General features: G+C 41.8%; 1 protein-coding gene across 1 annotated transcript in view; it reads left to right on the top strand.

Annotated features, from left to right (window-relative positions):
• Nucleotides 1–21203, top strand: part of HMCN1 (hemicentin 1) — a 313489-nt gene extending 292286 nt beyond the window's left edge. Inside the window, exons 96-106 of the mRNA XM_066597086.1 lie at nucleotides 2806–2927; nucleotides 3021–3258; nucleotides 5408–5470; nucleotides 7538–7657; nucleotides 7912–8046; nucleotides 10689–10802; nucleotides 11118–11243; nucleotides 13305–13433; nucleotides 13528–13647; nucleotides 15041–15167; nucleotides 20723–21203. Of these exons, the coding sequence (XP_066453183.1) occupies nucleotides 2806–2927; nucleotides 3021–3258; nucleotides 5408–5470; nucleotides 7538–7657; nucleotides 7912–8046; nucleotides 10689–10802; nucleotides 11118–11243; nucleotides 13305–13433; nucleotides 13528–13647; nucleotides 15041–15167; nucleotides 20723–21089 (1661 nt within the window). The 3' untranslated portion in view covers nucleotides 21090–21203. The remainder of the gene's footprint in view (nucleotides 1–2805; nucleotides 2928–3020; nucleotides 3259–5407; nucleotides 5471–7537; nucleotides 7658–7911; nucleotides 8047–10688; nucleotides 10803–11117; nucleotides 11244–13304; nucleotides 13434–13527; nucleotides 13648–15040; nucleotides 15168–20722) is intronic.
• The last annotated feature ends 2212 nt before the right edge of the window (nucleotides 21204–23415 follow it).

Raw genomic sequence — 23415 nt, 5'->3', positions numbered from 1 at the left:
TTGCAAGCTTGGCTTGTTCAAGAGCAGAAGAGTCATCGATCCGTTTTACTTCCATTTCTTTCTCTGCAATATATTTCTGTAGCTCATCCACTATAACAGAAAGGAATGACTGAGCCTGGATCTAAGAATGGTATTTCTGTATCTGAACATTGAGGGCTTCATTTTTCCTTATGAAACCATACCCTAGCAGTCCATGCTCGCCGCTGCACCAGGTATATCCGTAGGAGTTCTTCCATAGCTCACTACAGCGGCGACCATCTCGTATCCACAGCAAAGACAGTCTCTGAACTTTTGGCTTCTATCCCTTTAAGTCTCTGCAACCCCAGCAGCAGAGTTTTTATATGCAGTTTATTAAGCTTTCAGCCTTCCTGGCTCTTTACTGTAGCATATTACTTTCATCTATGGAAACCAGCACTATCCACTCACCACAGCACATCAGGCTTTCAGGACACCATAGCAGGGTTGTGCATCATTTTTTGTTGTCCACATCTGAAACACCAAATGTGGCAACTTAGGGGTTGTTAGCTCATTGAATTGCCATCTTTTCTCTTACCATATGGATGACCAGACGTTTGGTACGAACTCAATAAACTTGCTGTCAGGAGAGTCACCAGATCATGTGGCAAGTTGTGGCCTACTACAGTAGAGTGATGGCGCTGATCCCTGGAGAGAAAGACAGCAAGCGATCACTGAAGAGCGATAAGTACCACCAAAACTCTCTTGCCATACACCATGCATTATCGATATTTCCTGGGAGGCTGTTTATGTCATGAGGTCCCCTCAATAGCGCCCCCCCAACCCCCACTCACATCAGGATAGATAAGGCTCCAAATTTCCATTAAGGCCCAACAGTCCACCAGCACCTGCTCAGAGGCAAATTATTGTGGAGACCAGGAGTCAAAGCCATACCAAGGCACAATTACAAGACTATCAAAGGGAAGCTCATGCAATTAAGTCATAGTTTGTGAATTTAAAGGAGTAAAAGTGTTTAATTGCTGCGTATTGACTGTACTGCACACCAATATAATTTCTGCCATTATCTCCATCCCAAAAGAGAAAAAAAAGAATAATGAATTATGTTTATTTTACTAAACCCTGGCTTGGAGTGATTAATTCGTCATCTTCATCACCCATTACATTTTGTGCTGTAAAGCACTGGCGTCATGAACAAATTAATAGTACTATGGGGGGAGGTGGGGGGGGGGGGCTTGTTATTTGTATAGTGCCAACTTATTCCGCAGGGCTTTCAGGTAATTTATTTATCCCCCCTCCCCCCCCCAGCAAGCTGGGTACTCATTATACTGACCTCGGAAGGATGGAAGGCTGAGTCAACCTTGAGCCGGCTACCTGAACTATGCGGGGATTGAACCTGCAAGCTTTAGGTCTTGAGTGAGAGCTTAGATCGGCTGGGCGGATGCTAGGGGACAGCGGCCAGTATAGGAAGAAGAAAGCAGACACAAGTCACCATAACCGACTGCCCCTCCACACGCAACCAGCCTCTGGGAGTCTTTTAATAGACAAAAAGTGGAACTACTCTTAGGTGTTCAGGTGGCAAGACTGTTCATCTAATGATGCCAAAACTCTAATATATATAACTACATAATTTTAATTTGCAGCAAAACAACTCCTTCTAGGTGCTTGATTTGTTTTTGACAATGAGGATAGATAGATAGATAAATAGGTAGATAGATATGAGATAGATAGTAGAGATGAGCGAACGTACTCGTAATGAGTACTTACGCACCCGAGTACCGCCATTTTCGAGTACTTCAGTACTCGCGCGTAAAGATTCGGGGGGCGCCGGGGGTGGGGAGAGGCGCGGCGGTGCGGGGGGTAGCAGCGGGGAACAGGGGGGAGCCCTCTCTCTCTCCCTCTCCCCCCCACTCCCCGCTGCAACCCCCCGCGCCGCCACGGCGCCCCCCGAATTTTTTCGCCCGAGTACGGAAGTACTCGAAAATCGCGGTATTCGAGCGAAAAAGGGGCGTGGCCGAGTACGTTCGCTCATCTCTAATAGATAGATATGAGATAGATAGATAGATATGAGATAGATAGATAGATATGAGATAGATAGATATGAGATAAATAGATAGATAGATAGATAGATAGATAGATAGATAGATAGATAGATAGATAGATATAAGATAGATAGATATAGGATAGATAGATATGAGATAGATAGATAGATAGATAGATAGATAGATAGATAGATAGATATGAGATAGATAGATAGATAGATAGATATGAGATAGATAGATAGATAGATAGATATGAGATAGATAGATAGATAGATATGAGATAGATAGATAGATAGATAGATAGATAGATATGAGATAGATAGATAGATATGAGATAGATAGATAGATATGAGATAGATAGATAGATAGATAGATAGGAGATAGATAGATAGGAGATAGATATGAACATTAGGTACATGCTAACAGTGTAAATTCAGATCTTGGCATTTATCTAATCCATAAGTAACACTAGTTTAGCCTGACCAATGGGGTTAGTAAAAGTGCCTAGGGCAGCATGACCTCTAAATACAGCCCCATGTATAATGTTCTACATCACCATAAATAAACAGTAGACTGCTCCCACTCTCTTTTAGGCAGTTGTCACTGACCATGAATAAATTATTTTGCCTCTTTAAATGTTAGGAATAATAATTTTGCCGTAACTAATTTTTGTTTCTGAATAGTAAATGACAACGATGCTGCACTTCATTGACTTAAGACTGTGAAAGTTTGTGACAAATAAACAAGTGGATACGAAGATAAATTATTTCTGCTCTGTGTAAACTTACAGGTGAAGTCTTGCACATGACTCATACCGCCCGCGGCCTTGATGCTGACGGTGTCCTTATTGTGGATACTGTTGTAAAAGGACATATTCTTCAACTGCAATCATCTACTGGCATCACGATAAAGGTAAATATGGAATATGTATCAATCCTTCATTTTGTTCAGCAAACAACATAATTCGATTCACTTGTCTAAAGATGTGTAAATGTGTAATTTTAGGATTACACAGAGGATTATGTCCAAACAGGTCTTGGACAGCTATATGCATTCTCAACAAGAATGTTCCACTTGGATGGAGTCAGTGTACCATATACCTGGAATCACACTATCGGTTATGATCCCAACCATGGCAAGATGCCTGTTATGGTGGAGATAGTACGTGCATCTTCTGTAGACGCTGATTACAACCCTCTAGAAGAAACTCTTCACTTTGAGATGCATGCTTCAATTAACAAAGGTATGCTTTGTACAGTGGTTAAATCAGGAGTGCACAACCTAATTTAATCTGAAGGCTTTATTGTCAAAGGACTAAAATCTTGGTATATAAACTACACATTTAGTGCTTATTTAAATTTTCATACGCAACTTCACAGCTTTAGGCCTCCTTCCCACGAGCGTGACGGGGTCCGCCGCGTAATATTACGCAGTGAAGCCCGTCACGGCGCCCCCCAGAGCCCCTATACTTACCTGCGGGAGATAGCGTGAAATCGCTTCCCCGCCCACCACCGCCGCGTCACCGCCCGTCACCGCCCACCACCGCCGCGTCACCGAGCGTGTCACGTGACGCGGCCGGCCGTGTCATTTGGCGTCAGGGTGGGCGGGAAAGCGTTTTTTCACGCTATCTCCCGCTGGTTACAGCGGGAGATAGCGTGAACGGACGGCTTCCATTGACTGCAATGGAAGCCGTCAGTGCGTACAGCCCGTCCTCACCCGCAGAAAATAGAGCATGCTGCGGGTGAGGACGGGAGAAATCGCGGTGCGTAATTCCGCGCTGGAATTACGCATCGTGAGCATTGTGCTCAATAGAACCTAATAGCTGCGGGCAACGCAGCGGATTTTTGCCGCGAATTACGCGGCGGAAATCCGTTCGTGGGAAGGAGGCCTTACAGTTCAGGCTCATTGACCTCCTTACCAACCAATATAGTAAGGATATACTTAGCTTGGATCATTAAATTGTATTTGAACAGAGGAACTAATGCCCAAATCAGTCCACCGCTGCATTTAAGGTACTGTATGTGCTAAATACGTTATTGATCCCATCTGTGCTAATATTCTGTAGTTCCAATTCTATCCGTTTAGTCGTGTCCGACTCTTGGATACTCTGTAGGCCAGTTCTCTCCATGCTTCTCTATTCTCTTTGGCTGCTTTCAATAGCCTGATGTCCATTTCCATGCCCTTCTTGATGGTGTCCAGCCAACGTGTCTTTTGTCTTCCCTATTTCCTTTTACTACTGACCAGTCCAAGTAGCATCTCTTTTTCCAGTGAATTCACCCTTATCACATGTCCAAAGTAAGTCAATCTGTCTCAGGATCTTGCCTTCCAGGGACACCTCTAGGATGATACAGTCCAGGACAGCTTTGTTAGTGAACCTAGCTTTCCAGGGATTCATAGAAGGTTTCTCCAACACCACAGCTCAAAAGCTCAATTTTTCTTCTGTCTGCTATCCTCCATGTCCACGTCTCACAGCCATATGTTGCAATCAGGAGGCTGTGATTAACCTTCCTTTGATGGTGACTGGGACAATCTTGCACTTCCATATTGGGTCAATGATCATCATGGCTGTAAGCCCCAGTGCTAAATGATGCTTTATCTCACCTGTTGAGCTGCCACTATAACTGATGAGAGACCCAAGGAACATGAAACAATTACCCACTTTGATTTTCTCCTTTCTGATCTTTATTTGGACTTTCTTGTTAGCAGTGGTCATGATCTTTGTTTTGTTAATGTTCAGGTGAAGTCCCATCTTCTTAATTTCTTCTTTTAGCTTCAGGATCAGGGTCTTCAGATGCTTTGCTGTCTCTACTACCAGGGTCATATCGTCTGCGTATCTTAAGATTAGTGATGGTTCCTCCATCTATTTTCAACCCAATACCCTGATCATTTAAGTTGCCATAATAACTTACGCAATATCTTTTTATTTTTTCCATGGCTGTTATATCATTCTTCAATCTGTAGGCATCCATTTGATAACAGAGAGGAGCAGGAACAAATAATACTTAAATGTACATGACCTAGCATAATCCCTTCCTGTCTGCCCTATGTTAATTAATGAGCTAATGATATAGCCCCTGTGCAGGATTTAATTGTCACAATGATGACCTGATGCTGTATTGTGATACAGAACTGAAAAAAATCAATTACTTGTCACAATAAAGCTATGAACAAATCACGGATATTCAGCACTGCTACCGAATGCATAAGTGGTGGGAACCCCATGAAGTCAGTGATGGTAGCACAGGAATTCCCTGTGAAGAGAGGGCTTGAAAACATCCAGAAAGACTACCCCTAACTCCCCCACCCCCCCAAAAAAAACACCACTCACCAAGCTTTTGTATTATGTTAAATTGCATAAACGAGTTTTACTTACTACGTTTCTTTCCTTATAGCTGATCTTGACAACCAGTGTCCATCTGGGTTTAGTTATGATGTCTCTGGGCTTTACTGTGAAGGTAAAAAAAATAATTGAATTGTCATATAGTGTTTTTATCATTATTAATAAATCACAAACAGTCGGTAGTCAGTAATGCCAATAACAAGATAGCACAAGGCTGATATACTGAAGTATTTAAACAGTTAAAAAGGTGACAAGGCATTGATAAATGTAAATATACAAGAAGAAAAGGGAGTGAAGAAATTATGTTAAACTAGAGGACAGAAGGGGGTGACAGAGAGACAAAGATATCAGACTGTGGAGACCAAGTGAATAGAGGACATACAGGAAGGTTGACAAGAAACAGCATCTCCTCAAGCCCAGTTACCTACAGCACCGAGTAGAAGAGGCATGGAAGTCATACATGGTGCTATGAGGAAAATGCTAGGACCCACATAGTATACAACTAGGAATTCTGCAATAATTGATGGACACAGCCTAGGGATCTAGTCGCAATATCTGAGGGGAACACCTTCAGCAAGATAAGTGACCCATCACTTGGGAAGCTGCTCTGCGATTCCTGTAGCATGTCACCAGGAGTAGCTCCCAAAGGTGTGGATTTAGATGGCTAGGCAGACTATAGAAGTACAGTGTGGCAAGAACAAAGTGATGTTCCATACAGTCCATGTCCATATATCCAAGTACAGAGTTTGGTGGCTGGAGATACCACTTTTCCTACAAAGATTTCTCTACTGGTTGTCTGGGTGTCTCACCGGGGCCCGGGGAAACAATAAGTGTTGTATCTGACACCTCTCCTCTTCCCTCAGACTCGAGGATGAAGTTGTAGGTAGCTCTCCCTTAACCAGCTGTCTGCACTTCTGTCTACACCTATCCTTCAATGACCAACTAACTGCAGAACTGGATGGGTGTATATGTAGTGACCCAATACATCATGCTGGTCCCCTCCATAAATGTCATACATGTTTGTCCTATGTTGATGCACTTTGCAAAGTTGTCTTGTTATTTCCAGCATGTGTGCTGCACTGCTGCAGCGCTAGAAGGGTAAAGTGTTTAATAAAATCCAAAGCCTGCATGTAAATGTATCAAGTCTGTCATGTCTTGTGGTATGAAAGAGGTTATAAAAGGGAGTGTATGAGAGCAGGAAAGGGAGTCCATGTCTTCAGGAGTGCGGCTGTTCAGGAGGTCCAAGTACATAGGGACACAATCAGTCCTCATGTACTGAAGCATGGAGGAGAAGGAGAGATTTCCCCTGCCAAGTATGATTGGATGTTAATGGAGTGAGCCCCAGAGAGAGAGCATTTGTAAGTAACTACTTCTTCTCAAGGCCAGTGCATAGGTACTACCTCAGTGTCTAATTTTCCTACGCGGTCATCTGGAGCCTGGTACACCCTTTAATTGTCACACCCACACGTCTTCAAGACTGTGTGGAGCTACTGCAAGATAATAATCTCTGTTCACACACATGCGTCTTTGAGCTTGTGAGACTCGTGTAGAAGTACTATGTTCTGAAGACTAGCCTTTTACCCGCACTGTGAAGTCTATGAGTGAACTGCCTTGTAATAATTGTTCCAAGTAAAGTTTGCTGGGCTCTAACCATTCCTAGAGACCCGTGGTACTAAGAACTGTCTGTGACTGAGTTTATTATCTGCCGAGGGTCATGCCGGTGTGTATAGGAATGGTGGCGTCACCCATAACAATTAACTCCCTGTTATCCTGTTTAATGGGCATTTCCTATCCTGCAGTGTTACTCTGGTCTTGGCTGCTTGCGTCCCTCTATGAAGGAGTCTGATAAGTGCCACCGTGACAAGCCAATACTTTATCCTCCCAGCTCCCCACGTATGTCAGGTGTCTGGGGTCTCCCTGTGGGACACTGCATATATATGGACTCTGGGTGCACCATGAGCATAGGGCTAAGGGAATAGGCAGAAACCTTAAAAGTCATAGTGTACACTCTAGTTCTGGGGTTTGGGGGCTTGTTGGTTCTGCAATCAACAAATACATTTTAGCAATATTATAAAAATGAACATAACTATATTATACAGTCTATGTAGTCATAACTACTGCCCATACAGCTTTCCATGAATGACTGTGTAGGTTGTGTAATACATTTATTGAATACTTTCAGACAAGGATGAATGTGCTGCCCACAACCCATGCTCACACATATGCCATAATACTATGGGAAGTTATTACTGTTCATGTCCGAAAGGCCTGATGAGCTCTGCAGACGGGCGGACATGCCATGGTAAGCTTTTTCTTTTATGAAATGATATTTCCATTGTTAATAACATGAATGACTTGTTACTGTTCAGTGATTATATACTAAATATCAGTACTTATAATAATTGTTATATAAGGCTTCACAAGTAAGCAGTCTGCAATTCCTTGTGTTCCATGCCATGCGTTCATTGTTGAAAGTCCAACATAAGTGGCCTAAAGATGACTGTTAAAGAAGGTAGACTTATACTAATCACCTTGAGTTCATCTTAATATTTGCAGACATTGATGAATGCACATTAGAAGATGCTGTTTGTCGTACAAATGAAGCGTGCAGGAACACCATCGGTTCATACACATGTGCTCTGAAATGTGGAGTTGGATTCAGAGCTTCTGCTAATGGCCTAGATTGTAAAGGTAAATTATAGGTAACAACAGTTGGAAAACTCTTAGCATTGTTTATCTTAACGTTTAATAACTCGGCATACATGTTTGTGACATGTTTTTAATTACCATATATACTCGAGTATAAGCCTAGTTTTTCAGCACATTTTTTTTATGCTGAAAAAGCCCCCCTTGGCTTATACTCGAGTGAGGTAAAAAAAAACAGCAACAAAAAGAATGCAATACTCACCTTCCAGCGGCATCTGTGTCCACGGCGCAATGGTCTCCCCGGGGGTACGGCAAGCTGCTTGAGAATTCTCCCCACTGTCATCTACCTGCTCAGCTTTGAATTCCCCTGCCGTCAGCGCTGTGTAGGTAAGCGCCGTGATTGGATCGAGCAACAGCCAATCACAGCCGGTGCAAAGGTATGGAGACACCTGAATAAATGAGAAATGGTTGTGAACACCATCCTATGTATAGCATGTTGCTAAGGGGAAGGAAAGGCAAATCTGTGAGGGGTGGTATCCAACACAGTGGCCGTTTTCAAAGCTGCCATCTTGGAACCAAGTCGATATTTTTCAAATGGGCATGGGTGCATGTGGCATAAGTATCTGATAGAAAATTTGATGAGGAATCCAAATCTGTGCTTAAATATCATGTACCTTCTATTCCTTCCAAAGTTATTAATTTTTCTGTGGCTTGGAACACAACGATGATCCATTACAGAATACGCTCAATGTGCTCCTCATTGCCTCAAATCATCAAGTTCATCCTCTTCTCCCATTCACAATGCACTGAGAGCAACACCTCAGCAGAAATGCTTGCACAGGTGGCCAGGATCCGCTGTTGCATGTGCACCACACCTTGGACTTTCACTGTGTAAACCCTGGACTTGACATCACCCCACACGTAGAAGTCCCAAGGGGAGGAGATAAGTGAGTGTGTAGGTAACACCATCAGGCCAAGATTCCCAATTCTCTTCCCCTGTACTTGCTGATCTAAAAACTTGTGGACATTCTGTCCATAATGTGGGGGTGGGGGCAGCATCTTTGCTAGAGGAACACTGGGAAATTGCCATCTTCATTGCACAGTGATGAGAACACCTCTTCATATAACAATTGCAGATACTTGGTAGCAATAAGGTTACTATCAATGAAGAATGGGCCCACTATCTTCATACCCTACACTCCGCATTACACCATGACTTTCTGTCCACCAACCATCTTAGCGGTATCTGTCCAGTGTGGGTTTGTGTCAGACCACTTGGGGAGGTTTTGTTTGTTAACCTCCCTATTTATCACTGGACAGTACCATCTCTGTGAAATGTGGGTCCCGTTGCAAGTGCTGTGACACCTATTCCGCAATTTCAACACAGTGACCGAGATCATCCTCATTAAGATGATGCAGCATTTGGATTGTACGGGTACCATTTGCGCATAGCCAGCATCTACCCGATGGTGGTTCAACTCACTCAGCTCTCCTATGATAGAAGTTGAATGCTACGATGTGGGCTCTTGCAGAAGGACGCTAGGACCGCCATTGTTATTGCTCTGTCTGTGTCCAAAACTGAATTTGTTTGGTGAAATTTGGCAAGCAATTTGCCAACTGTGCAAAGGCGGTCTGTTAGGGTACTGACCATTGAAATCCACTGCAATAACTCAGGTACTGTGCTCCCCAGAGATCAGCACAATTTCTGCCTTCTTCTCATGTACTAACCTTGCAGCTATATCTGCCTGAAACAAACAGAAATTGCTAATAACTTTGGCAGGAATAAAGGTATGTCACATTTAAGTACAGATTTGGATTCCTAATCAAATTCTTTGAGATACATATGTCAAATGTGCCCCTTCTCATTTGAATACATAGACTTAGTTCAGATATAGCAGCTTTCAAAAGTGACTGTCTTATTGGACATCACCCCTCACAGATTTGCCCCCTTCCCCTTAGCAATATGCCACACACAGGATGGCATTCCCAAACAATTTTTTCCATTTTTTCAGGTGTCTCCATACCTTTGGACCATCCTGTAGTTATTTTTGCTATGGGACATCATATCTCCTAATTTTATGTTCCTCCACCTATTAATGGAAAGATGAGAGGAAAAAACAGGCTGGAACAACTTCTGCTAGATTTTTTCTTTTTTGTACAGGAAAAAAGGAGAAAGGAAGGTCCTGCCTGCCCACTTTTCAGCAACCGTGTTAGTGGGGCATGGTGATTTAGTTTGAGAAGAAGTAAAATACGTGGGCTGGGGGTGCAACACTTGTAGCTGATAAATGATCAAACTAAGGAATTACCGGATTCATTTTTATTAATATTTTTAAAAACAAACTGCCACTCTTAATGTGTTTCGAGGACACCGCCCCTTCTTCAGAAGTGGCTGTGAGAGTGCGGAAGGTGTATGCAGAAGAGTGTGCCGCCGCACTGTGATTCTTCCTCTTGCATTCATCCGAAACGCATTAAGACTGGCTGTTTTTTTAAATATTACTAAAGAACCACCGGGTAATCCCCCTGTTTGATCATTTATCGACTTAAAGTGTTGCATCCCCAGCCACGTATTTTACTTCTTCTCAAACTAAGTTTCATCTATTAATGGTCATCCTATCTAAAACCTTTTTAGCATGTGTTACGAGTACTGTGCTATAATGCTTTTTAATCTGTCTTTCTTATATTTCCAGATATTAATGAGTGCCAAGAGTCAAATCCTTGTCATCAGCGTTGCTTCAATAGCATTGGAAGCTATCACTGTGGCTGTGATCCTGGCTTCTTTTTGAAAGGCAGAAGATGTTTTGGTAAGTCTGTATGGATCACGTAGGCATAATGCATGTCAATGGAACATTATACCAACTGGTTGCTTTTGTATATGTACAAGCAGAGAGCGCAGATGAAGAAGTTTGGAGAAGGTATATTTGGCTGCAATTGCTGGCACTGTTCTAGTGGGCATTATAGATGTCAGTGTCACTGTTATGGAAGACACTGTGGTCAGCACTGTTATATGGATGCCGTTATGAGGACACAGGGCTGGCATTGCTATTGGAGGCTGTTTGAGAGGCGGTGGGGCTGCTGAGGGGTCCAGTGATAATGTTCACTTATGTATTTCTCTGCAGACCTGAATGAGTGTCGTCAGAGTGTCTGCAGACCAGACCAAGTGTGCAAAAACACGCGTGGAAGTTATAAGTGCATTGATTTATGTCCCAGTGGATTGGCAAAAACAGAAAATGGATCATGTGTTGGTAAGCATTGTACATCTTAATTTTTTTTTACCTTAAATTATTAATCCTAGGAAATTTATAAAATGGTCTGTTATAGAGTAATTAAATAAGCATCTGAAAAAATAATGAGTCCAGCAAGTATATGCTATGAGCACTACTAACCAATTAGAAGTACTGAGGAAGATAACCCTAAAGAATTTTTTAATGCGAACCCTCACAGTACTTATTACAGGACTCGGGCTTCTTTATTTAAAGGGAACCTGTCATTAATTATGAGCACCATAAATCTCATGTTGTTCTCAATGGGAGTGCGCATGTATAGCCTGCAGAGATGAGCCCACTGCACTGTCCATGTGTCCTCAAGACCTGGCCTATGAGCACCCTAACTTAGTTTTTGGTGCTCATAGGTGATGATAGGTTTGCTTTAAATGGTGTAGACATAATTTTATAAATTACTTATACCGTATTTTCCGGCATATAAGACAACTGGGCGTATAAGATGACCCCCAACTGTTGACTTATATGCCAGAAATATGCTGTAGGAAAAAAAATCAATACTCACTTACTGCCGCGCTCTTGCAGGCTGTCGCTCCCTCCTCCACACCGACAGAGCATTGCTTTCTGGATGAGAGCTTTAATGCCCCGCCTCCAGAAAGCTAATGCTCCGATTGGCTAACTCAGTGCGGTGTCAGCCAATGAAAGCTGGTGCTATATTAACCAATCACAGCCATTCAATGATGTCAGCATAGAGGAGGGAGCGACAGCCTGCAGCAGCGCTGCAGAAGATGAGGATTGATTTTTTTTTTCCTACAGCGTATTCCTGGCATATAAGACGACCCCGGACTTGGGAGAAGATTTGCCTGGGTTAGAAAGTCATCTTATATGCCGGAAAATATGATAATTAAGGTGTGCACAACTAGCTTTTATAGATTACTTTTTTATGGTGGTTACAGAATTAATTACATTTTTTTTGCGTGTAAAGCATATTCTCTCACACAACCATAATCCAGAGAAGAATATTATAAAGTACAATTAACGGACATTGATTTGGCAACGTGTTTTTTTACATTTTAACATCTTGTATATTTTACATGCTTTCTCCTTAGTGGACTATGATATCAGAATTAATGAGTTATAAAAAATGCTGACATCCTAATTTATGTAGTTAGGGCTCAGTCACACGGGCGCATCGGCACCCTACACAGGCATGGATGTGCCTGTGTGACTGAGCCCTCACTGCAAGAAGAAGACGGACGTCTCTCTGTAGCGCTGAAGAAAGAACACATGACTGGCAATGAAGCCGGTCACATGTTCTTTCTCCCAAGGCAGGAGATCTGAAGCTTACCCTTGCCGAGTCCCAGGCTTACTCCTGCGGCACTAGGATGTCTTTCCTTCGGGAAGTGTGAGGAGCAGACCCTGTTCTCTTGGAGTTGATGGTGGCAAGTGCATGGTTCTTCCATTCATCTACCACTGTAGTAAGAGCAACTGAGGAAACTAAGTAACTAGAGTGAGAAGTGTGACTGTAACGGAGAAGACTAAAGTGTATGCGGTATGTGCCAAGCAAGTAATGGGAGCACCCCAGTACTGGTCCAACAGATAAGTGAGACTGCAGATATTGTGAAGGAAGAGTGACTTCTGGATACAAACTTGTCGAGGGAAGAATAAGGAACAGGAGTGCTTGCGTTATAATGCCTAATACTCTTAAATGCTGTTTATCGGAACAATTTGCATTGACTGTTCAAGTAAAATAAAACTATATGCCTCCAGTTAAAAAACAATTTCCTTGACTGTGAACTGCGTTATCTGTAATGACCACTGAAAAAGGGGCACTGGTGTCACGAGGACAAATTGGTAATAAAGTTACCCAGCACTGTTATTTATACCGTGTCCTGCGTGCCCTGGGCCTACTACACCTTGGGTCTTTAAGGGGAAGATAGTAGAGCCACCCGTGACACGTTATTTGATTTTACTCCACCATCTTTTCCGGCCAAAGGATTCACCCTGCCCGCTACACCAGTAACACTTGAAATGATATTCATGATTCATGGTTGCATATGAAAATTTTCCTTTCCTTTTTTACAGATATTAATGAATGCAGGGGGGCTTCACATCGGTGTAAAAATAATCAAATATGTGAAAACACGTATGGGAGTTATGTCTGTGTTTGTCCACGTGGGTTCAGGTCTGAAAGTCCTGGGATGCCTTGCGTAGGTATGTCGCATCTAGATTGAAGTCTCTTTTTATGTTTGCATTGTTATATTCCTACAATCTAGTAATCATTTCATAAATTTGGCTTATTACACAGACATCAATGAATGTGATAATCAGGATGTGTGTCAACATGAATGTAGAAATGTTCTTGGAAGTTACCAATGTATCTGCCCACCGGGTTATCAGCTCATGGCTAATGGAAAGTCATGTCAAGGTATGACCTTGCAGTATGTAAGAGGGAATTTCTGACAATTTATTTTTTTATTTTACCATAAAGACGCCCTTTTGAGTCATGATTGATGTCCCTTGTTAGTGGATCCTGTGCACGCGTTTGCCATGATTTATGATGTAGATAGATGCCATTCAGTGATTGTGCATGCATAAGTAACCCTAGTGCATCACAAAGGCAGAGTGACTGAAAAATACAGCGTTTTGAAGGACTAAAGATGGGAGAGAGAGCTCAAACTACTAGAGATGATGATCCGCACATCGGGTGATTTCGTTGTTATTTATATACTACACAGGAAGCAGAATATTTTGGCATTGGAGCATCTGATGAAGAAAATTAAAGGTGCTACTTTCATCATACCCCTGTGGCACATCTTCTAATACAGTTAAAGTGGTATTCCCATCTCGGGAATCCTATTTAATGTTTTCGAAATCGCAAAACCATGTACTCATCCATAATATGTTTATTTCCAAAATGCTCCATTCTTCAGTCGTTGATTCCTCTGCCCTCTGGTTCTTTACTGTTTGTTGCTAGGGAAACCAACTGCCTCTGCTCTGGAGTAGAGGAGGTCGACGCTTGTGCACTTCTTCAACTTCTTTCTTTCATACAAGTCTGGTGGTCAGGATCCTAAGAGTGCATGCACACTAGCTATCAGCCCTGCTACAAGCTATGACTCTGTTCTGGTATTTCTTCCCATGGAAGAAAAGGTTGGTTTCCCTGGCAACAAGCAGTAAATGACCAGTGGCAGAGGAATCAAAATGTGGAGAACGGAGCATTTTCGAAATGAACATCTTATGGGTTAGTGCATTATTTAACAATTTCAAACACATTGAAATAGGATTCACGAGATGGAAATACCCCTTTAGCTTACACTGGTAACTCAAGTAACAGACTTCCTTTCAGGTTCCAAAGTTTAGAGGAACGCAGTTACATATGTAAGAATGTATTTAGTTGAAAATCTGTATATCCCTTTAAAAAGGAAACATTAATTCACGGATAAAACAATTTGGTTATATTGCTTCCCTCAAGCATTACTTTACTGGAGAGCTGTTAGTCTTTGGCACAAATGTGAATGAGACTTGTGAAAATGCACTAGAATATTAAATATGCGGTATCTATTGCCAATGTGTTGTAAAAAGTATAAAGAGCTGAACTATAAGATGAAAGCTTAAAGATAAAGAAAGAGCTCACATTAGGTCGTCTGCTATGTCTAATTTTTTCAGTCCTCACACAGTTGGAAATGTGTCATTTCCTTATTTTTGAGTGATTCAGACAGATAGAGTGCCAAGGTAAAGAAGTCATATATAGGGTGTGTCAGTGACGGGTTTCTTTTCTTTAAAAAACTTAAGAAATACTTCATTTACACATTTACTCACAGATATTGATGAATGCCTTCTACAAAATATTCAGTGTGGGGTAAATCAGATGTGCTTCAACCTGCAAGGAAGTCACCAATGTGTCGATACCCCCTGCCCTCCAAACTACCTGCGAGACTCTACTTCTGGGTATGCTATACTTATTAATTGATTTCATGTGGTGAAAATACTCTAACTGTCCTTGTTGGAATTCCAATGGATAGCTTTGATTTCCCCATATTACTTTACATGACCTTTCAGAATAAGCGGTCATTTGTGGGCACATGAGGCATAACACTATTGCTGCCCATTACATGACTTGTATCTCTCATTCTTTACTGGCTCAAGAGGGGATGGAAAATAACTACCATGATGTCTCCCATACTCTTCACCTATAGAGTAGAGGACATTCTGCTTCCCTAACTCTCTGAAGCGCACACTCATCAACAGCAGCAGCATGGAAGACACGATACAACAGCACTGAGCAGTAGCTGTAAATCCACTACTGTGCGAGATAGAAAACTTACTAGAAGATGCAGTGTTTTTGGATCTTGTTTCTGTCTCCCTCTAGCAGCTCCCTCCATAGACTTCAGTGCTCTGCATTTGTAACCTGATCTCTCAGTGAGCAATCCAACTTTTTTATACCTCACTGAAAATTGATTTTTTTCAGTGCGTTGAAAGTGAATTACCAGTGTAGGAGCAGGAGAGGAAAAGAAGAGTCTGATTGCACAAATAAACATGCTGGCAGGTCCCCTTTAACTTGTACTATTGCCATATACACTTTAAATGTTTGATTACTATCAAAATTATTTTAACTCAAACGAGCCCCCTTAAGTGATACATTCTCTCACATGGGTATGTTGGAAATGGACATAGGCCCAATTGGGGAAGAACACTGGGGAAATGTGTTAGAAATGGATTCCTTCTCATCTTTAAAGGGGTTCTATCAGCAAAAAAAAAAAAATTATACTCACCTGCATCCTGCCCTGCCTCCCTGTACAGTCTAACCCGTGGAAAGAAAAGAGTTAAAAAAAACAAAGTAAACTCGCCTAATCCCATTGTATTTCTTCCCTCTGTTGTTGAGCTGTCACGTGAGGGGTCATCTCCCAGCGGCTCCAGCGCGCTGATGCCAACCTGGCTGCAGCTAACCTCTGTCGTCCTTGGAGAGTTGACAGCAAGCGCGCAAGCGTGCTGGAAAGTAGGACATATGCGCACTCGCTGTCGACTCTCCGAGGACTTCAGAGGTTAGACGCGGCCAGGCCAATCAATGGGCAAAGCATCATTTAAGATGTGTCGATGACAGACCCGAGCGGCAGTACTTGCCATCCGGCAGTGGTCGGACCAGTGACAGAAGATGGCACTTTGCCAGCTTCTGCCCTGCGATAGAAAGGCTGCTGGAGGGACATCAGCAGAGCAGCAGGTTCATGGTAAACGGCCCGGTAAGACACAGGTGAGTATAAATTTTTTTTCTTGCAGACAGAACCCCTTTCAGGGAAGCGAGAAGGTTATGCCAGCTCTATCTCCTGCACAGGGTGTATAAAATGCCATTTACGCTCTTTAAGGGCTCAGTCAGACGGGCGTTTTTTCGTGCGATTTGCGCATGCGCATGCGTCCGGCGATTTTATAAAACCATTGCTTTGCAATGATATCGGACACATGAGCGCTTTTTATGCGCTCGTCCGATAAATTATAGAACAGAAATTGCAGATCGCACCTATCTGCGATCTGCGATTCCTGTTCTCTTCTCTATATGCGCTCAATGGGGCCGGCGGCAGCAGCGCCGACCCCATTGAGAACATATAGAAGACAAATCATTCTTCTCTGCCACAGCTGTAACAGCTGTGGCAGAGAAGAACGATGTTTGCCCATTGAATTCAATGGAGCCGGCAATAGCGCAGGGACCAATCAGGGGCAGCTCTCACTCACACCCATTCATGAATTCATGAATGGGTGTGAGTGAGAGCTGCCTCTGATTGGTCAGGCTGTGACCAATCAGAGGCAGCTCATTCAGCAGGCGGGGATTTTAAATCCCCGGCTGCTGAATACTACAGAGAGCAGTTCAGGAGGACTGCCACCGGCCGCGGCTGAACTCCGTCTGCCGGGACAAGGTGAGTATATATTTTTTTTTTGTTTTTACACATTTCTGGATGAATTGCAGGGAAGGGCTTATATATTTAAGCCCTTCCCGAAAATTCATCCCACGATCGTCCGCAGCGCATTGTTTTCAATCATTGAATTCAATGTGCTGAACAGCTCCAGCCGGTTTCTATTGAAACACGGCTAGGAGCAGTATTTTCAGGCGATTTTTCGGCCCCGGTCACGCGATTTGCGGATGCGCATCCGTCATGCGATCCGCAAATCGCGGGAAAAAATGCCCGTGTGACTAAGGCCTAAGTGTGTAGGGTTTGTGTGTGAAGCCAATCCTACTCCATACAATGCAAGTGCAGGCTGTTTCTCACAGCTGACACCCGCTGGCAACAACCATGATCAGCACTCACGCTGATCATGGCTGTTAACCCTTTAAATGTCATCATCAATTCTGACAGTGGCATTTGGAGGCCTCGACCAGAGAAGGGTGCTGTTCCGTTGCCATGACAGCCATGGCCTCCCGAAAGCCCACAGGGCTGACATTGCCGATTGCCTATCAAGCTATACCTGCCATAAACTCATATGCTATTGTACTACCTCATACTGCAATAGCGATCTAACAATTGCAAGTTCAAATACCCTATGAGGACTAAAATAAAAATGTAAAAGTCAGCTTAAAAAAATGTTATTTATTTAAAAAAAATAAGATAATAAAAGTTTTTAAAAAAACTTTCTCGTATTTATGATTTAAAAAAAAAAAAATTGGTCACCCTATCTCTAAGAAAAAATGTAATAAAAAGTGATCAAAAGTCATATGTGCTCCAAAATTGTACCAATAGAAACTACAGGATGTCCGGCAAAAAAAGAGGACAACTATGTCGATTGAAAAATTAAAAACAGAAGATGGCGGCAGAAAATAATTTTTTTTTTTTTCAAATATATTTTATTTTCTAAAAGTAGTGCAGCAAAAACAAACTACAGAAATGATCTTAATCGTACTGACTCATAGGATAAATTTATCTGGTCATTTTTGCTACAGTGTGTACACCATAGAAACAAGACCCTCCAAAGATGGAAGAATTTTTTTCCATTTCACTCCACTTAAAATTAAAAGTCTTTCAGTACGTAATATCGTCCCACAATAAATAAGCCTTCAGACATCTACATTGATGGATAAATAAAAAAGTTATGATATTTTGAAAGTGGGGAGGAAAAATCGAAAATGGAAAGAAGGGCGTCGTCCTTAAGGGATTAAAGACGTTACAATGTATTTTATTTGACAACATATATTATATGACTAATATAATATGTTAATATCTCTGTTTTTACTTGAAGATTGCACGCAGCTTTTCTTTTTTATGAGGCATTAAAAAATTGCCTGAGCGTCCATGAAGTCTGCGGTGCAATGCATAGCATCTTCAATAAAAGTGACCATTATCATAATGATATGATTCTAGCAGCAAGAATGTGTTGTGGATGGAGAATTTAAAATACTTTGAAAGTGCTTCACACATTCTGTTTATACATATTTAAACTTAGGACAGAAAGCTAAATCTGAGCGATCTCTTTAACCCCTTAGGGGCCAGAATGATTTGGTCCTAAAGGACCAGACACTTTTTAAGGATTTCACCCATGTGGTGGTTTTACTGACCAAACTTATGACATATAGGGCTATTTTTTTTCACTGGCTTTTTTCTACTGTTTTTTTAAATGTTAAGATATGTATAGTTCTTTATTTTTAAAATTAGTATATTTATGCTAAAATAAACTACAGAAAATAAAGTTCCTCATTTTGTTTCAGATGTTTGGATATATAATTTGTATAGTTTTGGATTCCAGGGTGCATACGGCGACGGTTTTGGTTGGCGTCAGCGGTGGGTCATTTTCTGTTTTATGTATATATATTTTTTTATTCTGTTAAATTTTTTAAACTTATTTTTGTAACAATTTTTTTTTACCATCTATGTTCCCCATGATGTCATATGAGACCTCTGGGGGTCATTCACATTGTTTTCAGGTTTTTTTATTTCATACTTTTCCACTGTAGCTGGGGAATCCATGGGAGCCCCAGTTAGAGGGAAAAACATCCCATGTAGTGACAATAGAGCTGATCAGAGTCTTCAGGTGACAAAGGTTGCATAGTGGAAGTAATACCTCCACTTTCACTCTTGAGTACATAGCACTCAATGTGCACTATGTAGCTTGGAAAGGAGAAGGCATAAGCGGTTAAAAACCTGTGTCTGACAGCCGAAGACCTGACCTGCTTTTGCTTGATTGCAGGAGCATAGGCCATAATCCTGTGCTGTACTTCCACTATTGTCCAAGTTTAAAGCCCAGGACCAAGTGCTGTATTTTTACTCTGCTTGGATCTTAACTCCTTAAGATCAACAGTTATGAGAAAAAAATGACTCTAGAGCTTTTTTCTAAATCAGAAACCTACCAACCCCCCAAAACATACATTTTTGCCATATTAGTAATTTTTTATGCTACTTGAAAATAAATTAGAAGAATAAATACTTTGAAGAACTTGTGAATTTATTTTATGTACAATATCTAAAGCTCTACACAAACAGATTAAAGCTTCTTATCCTGCAGTCTAACAGGAGCAGGTTGGGTCCTCAGCTGTTAGTCACATCTGAGGACCAGTGGAAGAAGGTACAAGCAGTTTTTAACCTCTTCTGCCTTCTCCTTTACTGACTACATAGTGCTCAGTGAGCGCTAATTAGTGAAGATAGAAAGCAGAAGTGTTGGTTTGGCTGTTTGACCTGTGACTGCATGATAATCATGTGACTCCTGCGTGCGCTCCACCAAGACAGAGCTACAAGGTTATAGCAGACCCAGATCAGCGCTAGTAGTGACCACTGTCACTAAACCGGGATGTTTTCCTCTGTAACTGGGGCCCCTATCAATGCCCCAGCTATAGTGGAAAAGTGAGAAATAAAAAAAATTACAGAATGAAATAAAAATCTATATATGAAAAAGAAAATGTCCCATAGCCAACCAATACCATCGCCATATGTGCCCTGTAATCCGAGACTATACAAATTATATATCAAAACGTCCAAAACAAAATAAGGAACCCATTCCTGAAATTTTTGAGCAAAAATATGTTCAAAAGAAACAACTATAAATTTAAAAAAATAGTTTTTTAACACATAAAATAAAACTAAAAATGGAAAAAGTCAGCGAAAAGCTAAATATTAAAAAAACAGTCCTATATGTCACGGTAAAAAACAAAAGCATTAAAAATAATCCTAGTAGCTGAAGAAAAAAAAAATAGGGCAGTAAAATCACCACATGGGTAAAATCCCTTAGAAGTGTCTGATCGTTTAGGACTAAAACACCCTGGTCCTTAAGGGGTTAATGTATGAATTAGTTGCTGTACTTTTTCATGCTTTTTTTCTTGCTCTTTGAATTAACTTTTTTTCCAGTACCATGGTCTTACCGCTTAGTTCCTTTCACTTTAATGGTAATGAGCTGCAATACTACAGCGAATCCATGGAGAAAGTTGGGAATGAATATGGAAGGAAAAAAACAAACAATTTTTCTGCCCCTCATAAACGCTTTCACAATAAAGTTTCCCGTGACTAATGACATTCATGATATTTGTGTAACAGGTATTGTTTGAAGAACTGTGCGGTGAATGATCTGGAGTGTGCGCTCAGCCCATACGCACTGCAGTACAAGCTGGTCTCACTTCCATTTGGCATTGCTGCCAATCAAGACTTGATTCGCTTGGTTGCATACACCCAGGACGGAATACTACATCCCAGGACAACATTCCTTATAATTGATGAAGACCCCGCACTACCATTCTCTATAAGGGAAGAAAATATGAAAGGAGTCATTTTCACCAACAGACCCCTTAAGGAGGCCGAAACCTACAGAATGAAAGTGAAAGCGTTGTCTTACAGTGCGGAGCGCAGCGTGGAGTACCAGACCACGTTCATCGTCTACATATCAGTGTCTCCCTACCCCTACTAAACTAACCCAGGTTCCATTCTAGTTTTGTGCTTCTCTGTAATTTAATACTGGAAAGACATTACAAGCCACAAAATCATTTTAGTAAATAAATTGTAAAAAATGTTTTTTTTAAAACTCGTTTTCATGTGTGGTTCTAAAATACTAAAGACTTGTTACTCAACGCTTATAATGGACTCATCACACAACATTCTAGATCGATTTTATAAAAACACAATAGTTTCTAGGGAGGAGGAGGATGGGGTCTGTGCATGTACTTCATTGACTCATCCTCAGTCCAGCCCTGCAAAGGTTCAAAAGTAGAGTTGAGTGAACATACTCTGCCGAGCTTGATGCTCGTTCGAGTATCAGTGTACTCGATGGTGCTCGTTACTCGAACAAGCATCAAGCCATGATCGACCCTGCCCCAGTTTTTGGCCCCTCCCCAGCCTTCACCACTCCCCTACTCCAACAAGAACCTCCATTCAGGTTCTCCAGGCAGCAGTAGCCAGAGAAATAAAAAAACAGTGCAAAGGGAACTGAAGAAACTACAGAGGGCCGAAACAGACTGCCGCATGCGCAAATAAACTAACTGCTACGGATTATATCTGCGTATGCATCGGTCTTTTTTTTTTAATACTTACTGTTCAAATAGTGGCAATAAACCATTCTCTGCAATGGGCCATCAGGAATTCTGACATTAACCCCACCAGAGATTAACATCTTCACCACACTAGACTTCCAGGAATTATGTCATGAAATTCTTCTCTGTCTTAGGCCGGCTGCACATGGGCAGATTTGCATTGCGGAATCCAGAGCGAGCATCTACCCCCAGATTCTGCAACAAATACCGCCCATAGCTTACTATGGCAAAACGCGTTTTCCTCTACAGGAGCGGGAATCAATTGCGATTTTCCAGCCGAGAAGAAAAAAAAATCGCAGCATGCTCTATTTCTGTGCGGATTCCGCATGGATGATTTCCATTGAAGTCAATGGAAGCTGTCCGATCTACAGCCTTTCCGCAATGACATTGCGAAAAGGTCGTGGATTCTGCGTCATCCCCTAGTGAAGACGTGGGAAAAGCCTGGATTCAAAAAAACGCCCAAACTGTTCTGCTCATGTCTGATGATTCGCCATGTGGACCATCCTGTGAAAGAAGAAAGCAGGTACGCGCGGATGCCGGCTTGGCACAGGGTTGGATTCCCGAATGTGGAATCCGACCCAGTTGTGTGCAACCGGCCTTAGTCTATCAGGGATGGTGTCATTTTTATGGAAGAACCTCCTTCTCTGCCTTAGACCTCCATATATCCTAGCAGCAACCTCTTCTCCGATAATAGCTCCCTTCTCTGCCATAGGCCACCAGGGATTTTGGTAGTAACCCCATAACTGCCCTAGATCATAAGGGATTCAGGCATTAAAATGGTTATTTGTATAAAACAAAAAAAAGAAGAACCAGTGCTCACCTTTTTTGTCCCACAATCCAGTGCTGAAGTAAGTAGCAGTGATGTTTCATGCCGCAGCCCATCAGTGACCACAGCACACACGTGTCATACTTCATGTATTATGGATCCCAAGCTGAGTAGTGATGTCCGTAGTACCCACTGATTGGCTACAATGATCACATGCTGACTGCTCATAAACAAAGTCCAGGAGGGCTGAGGGAGCATGACTGCTGGGTCGGCAGGGGACCCAAGACTTGAATATTGTGTTTTTCTTTTGTTTTATAACAATGGCTGCTGTTTTTACTTTTTGCGTTGGATAACCCTTTTAATCCCCTCTACCATAGATACCAGGAATATTACCATTAACCTATAAACTACCCTATTACAGCATTTTCCACTAAATATTAATATTGTATATATTTGCTGTTTTGGATTTCCTGCTTTAGAGGAAACAGCGCCCAGGTCCCGAACTACCCCACTTACTACAGTAGCTACACAGCCTTAGGGCCCATTCACAAATCGCAGCATGTCCTGTTTTAGTCCATATCACAGCTCAAAATCACTGATGAAAGTCAATGGGAGTGTAAAAAACGCACTGAAAATGTCACATCAATTGGGTGTTAAAGACGCAGGAATACTGATGCAACATGGATTTAAAAAACACATACGCACTAAAAATGTACATTCATATACAGTGAAAAAGGTGCATTTACCACAGCTGAAAATTGCATATGCGAATGAGACCTGAAAGAGAACATTCCAGAATCAAAAATCCCGGCAGACACATTTACTGCTGGTACCAATTCCGATAGGCTGAGATTTACACTATATGCAATCTGTGAAACTACATATTGTTGCAATACTTTGAAATTAATTATTTAGGAAATGAGTTTCACTAACACGGCTCG

This window comes from Eleutherodactylus coqui, chromosome 3 (assembly GCF_035609145.1).
Source record: "Eleutherodactylus coqui strain aEleCoq1 chromosome 3, aEleCoq1.hap1, whole genome shotgun sequence".
NCBI classification, from domain to species: domain Eukaryota; kingdom Metazoa; phylum Chordata; class Amphibia; order Anura; family Eleutherodactylidae; genus Eleutherodactylus; species Eleutherodactylus coqui.
This window is presented reverse-complemented; position numbering and strand designations above follow the sequence as displayed.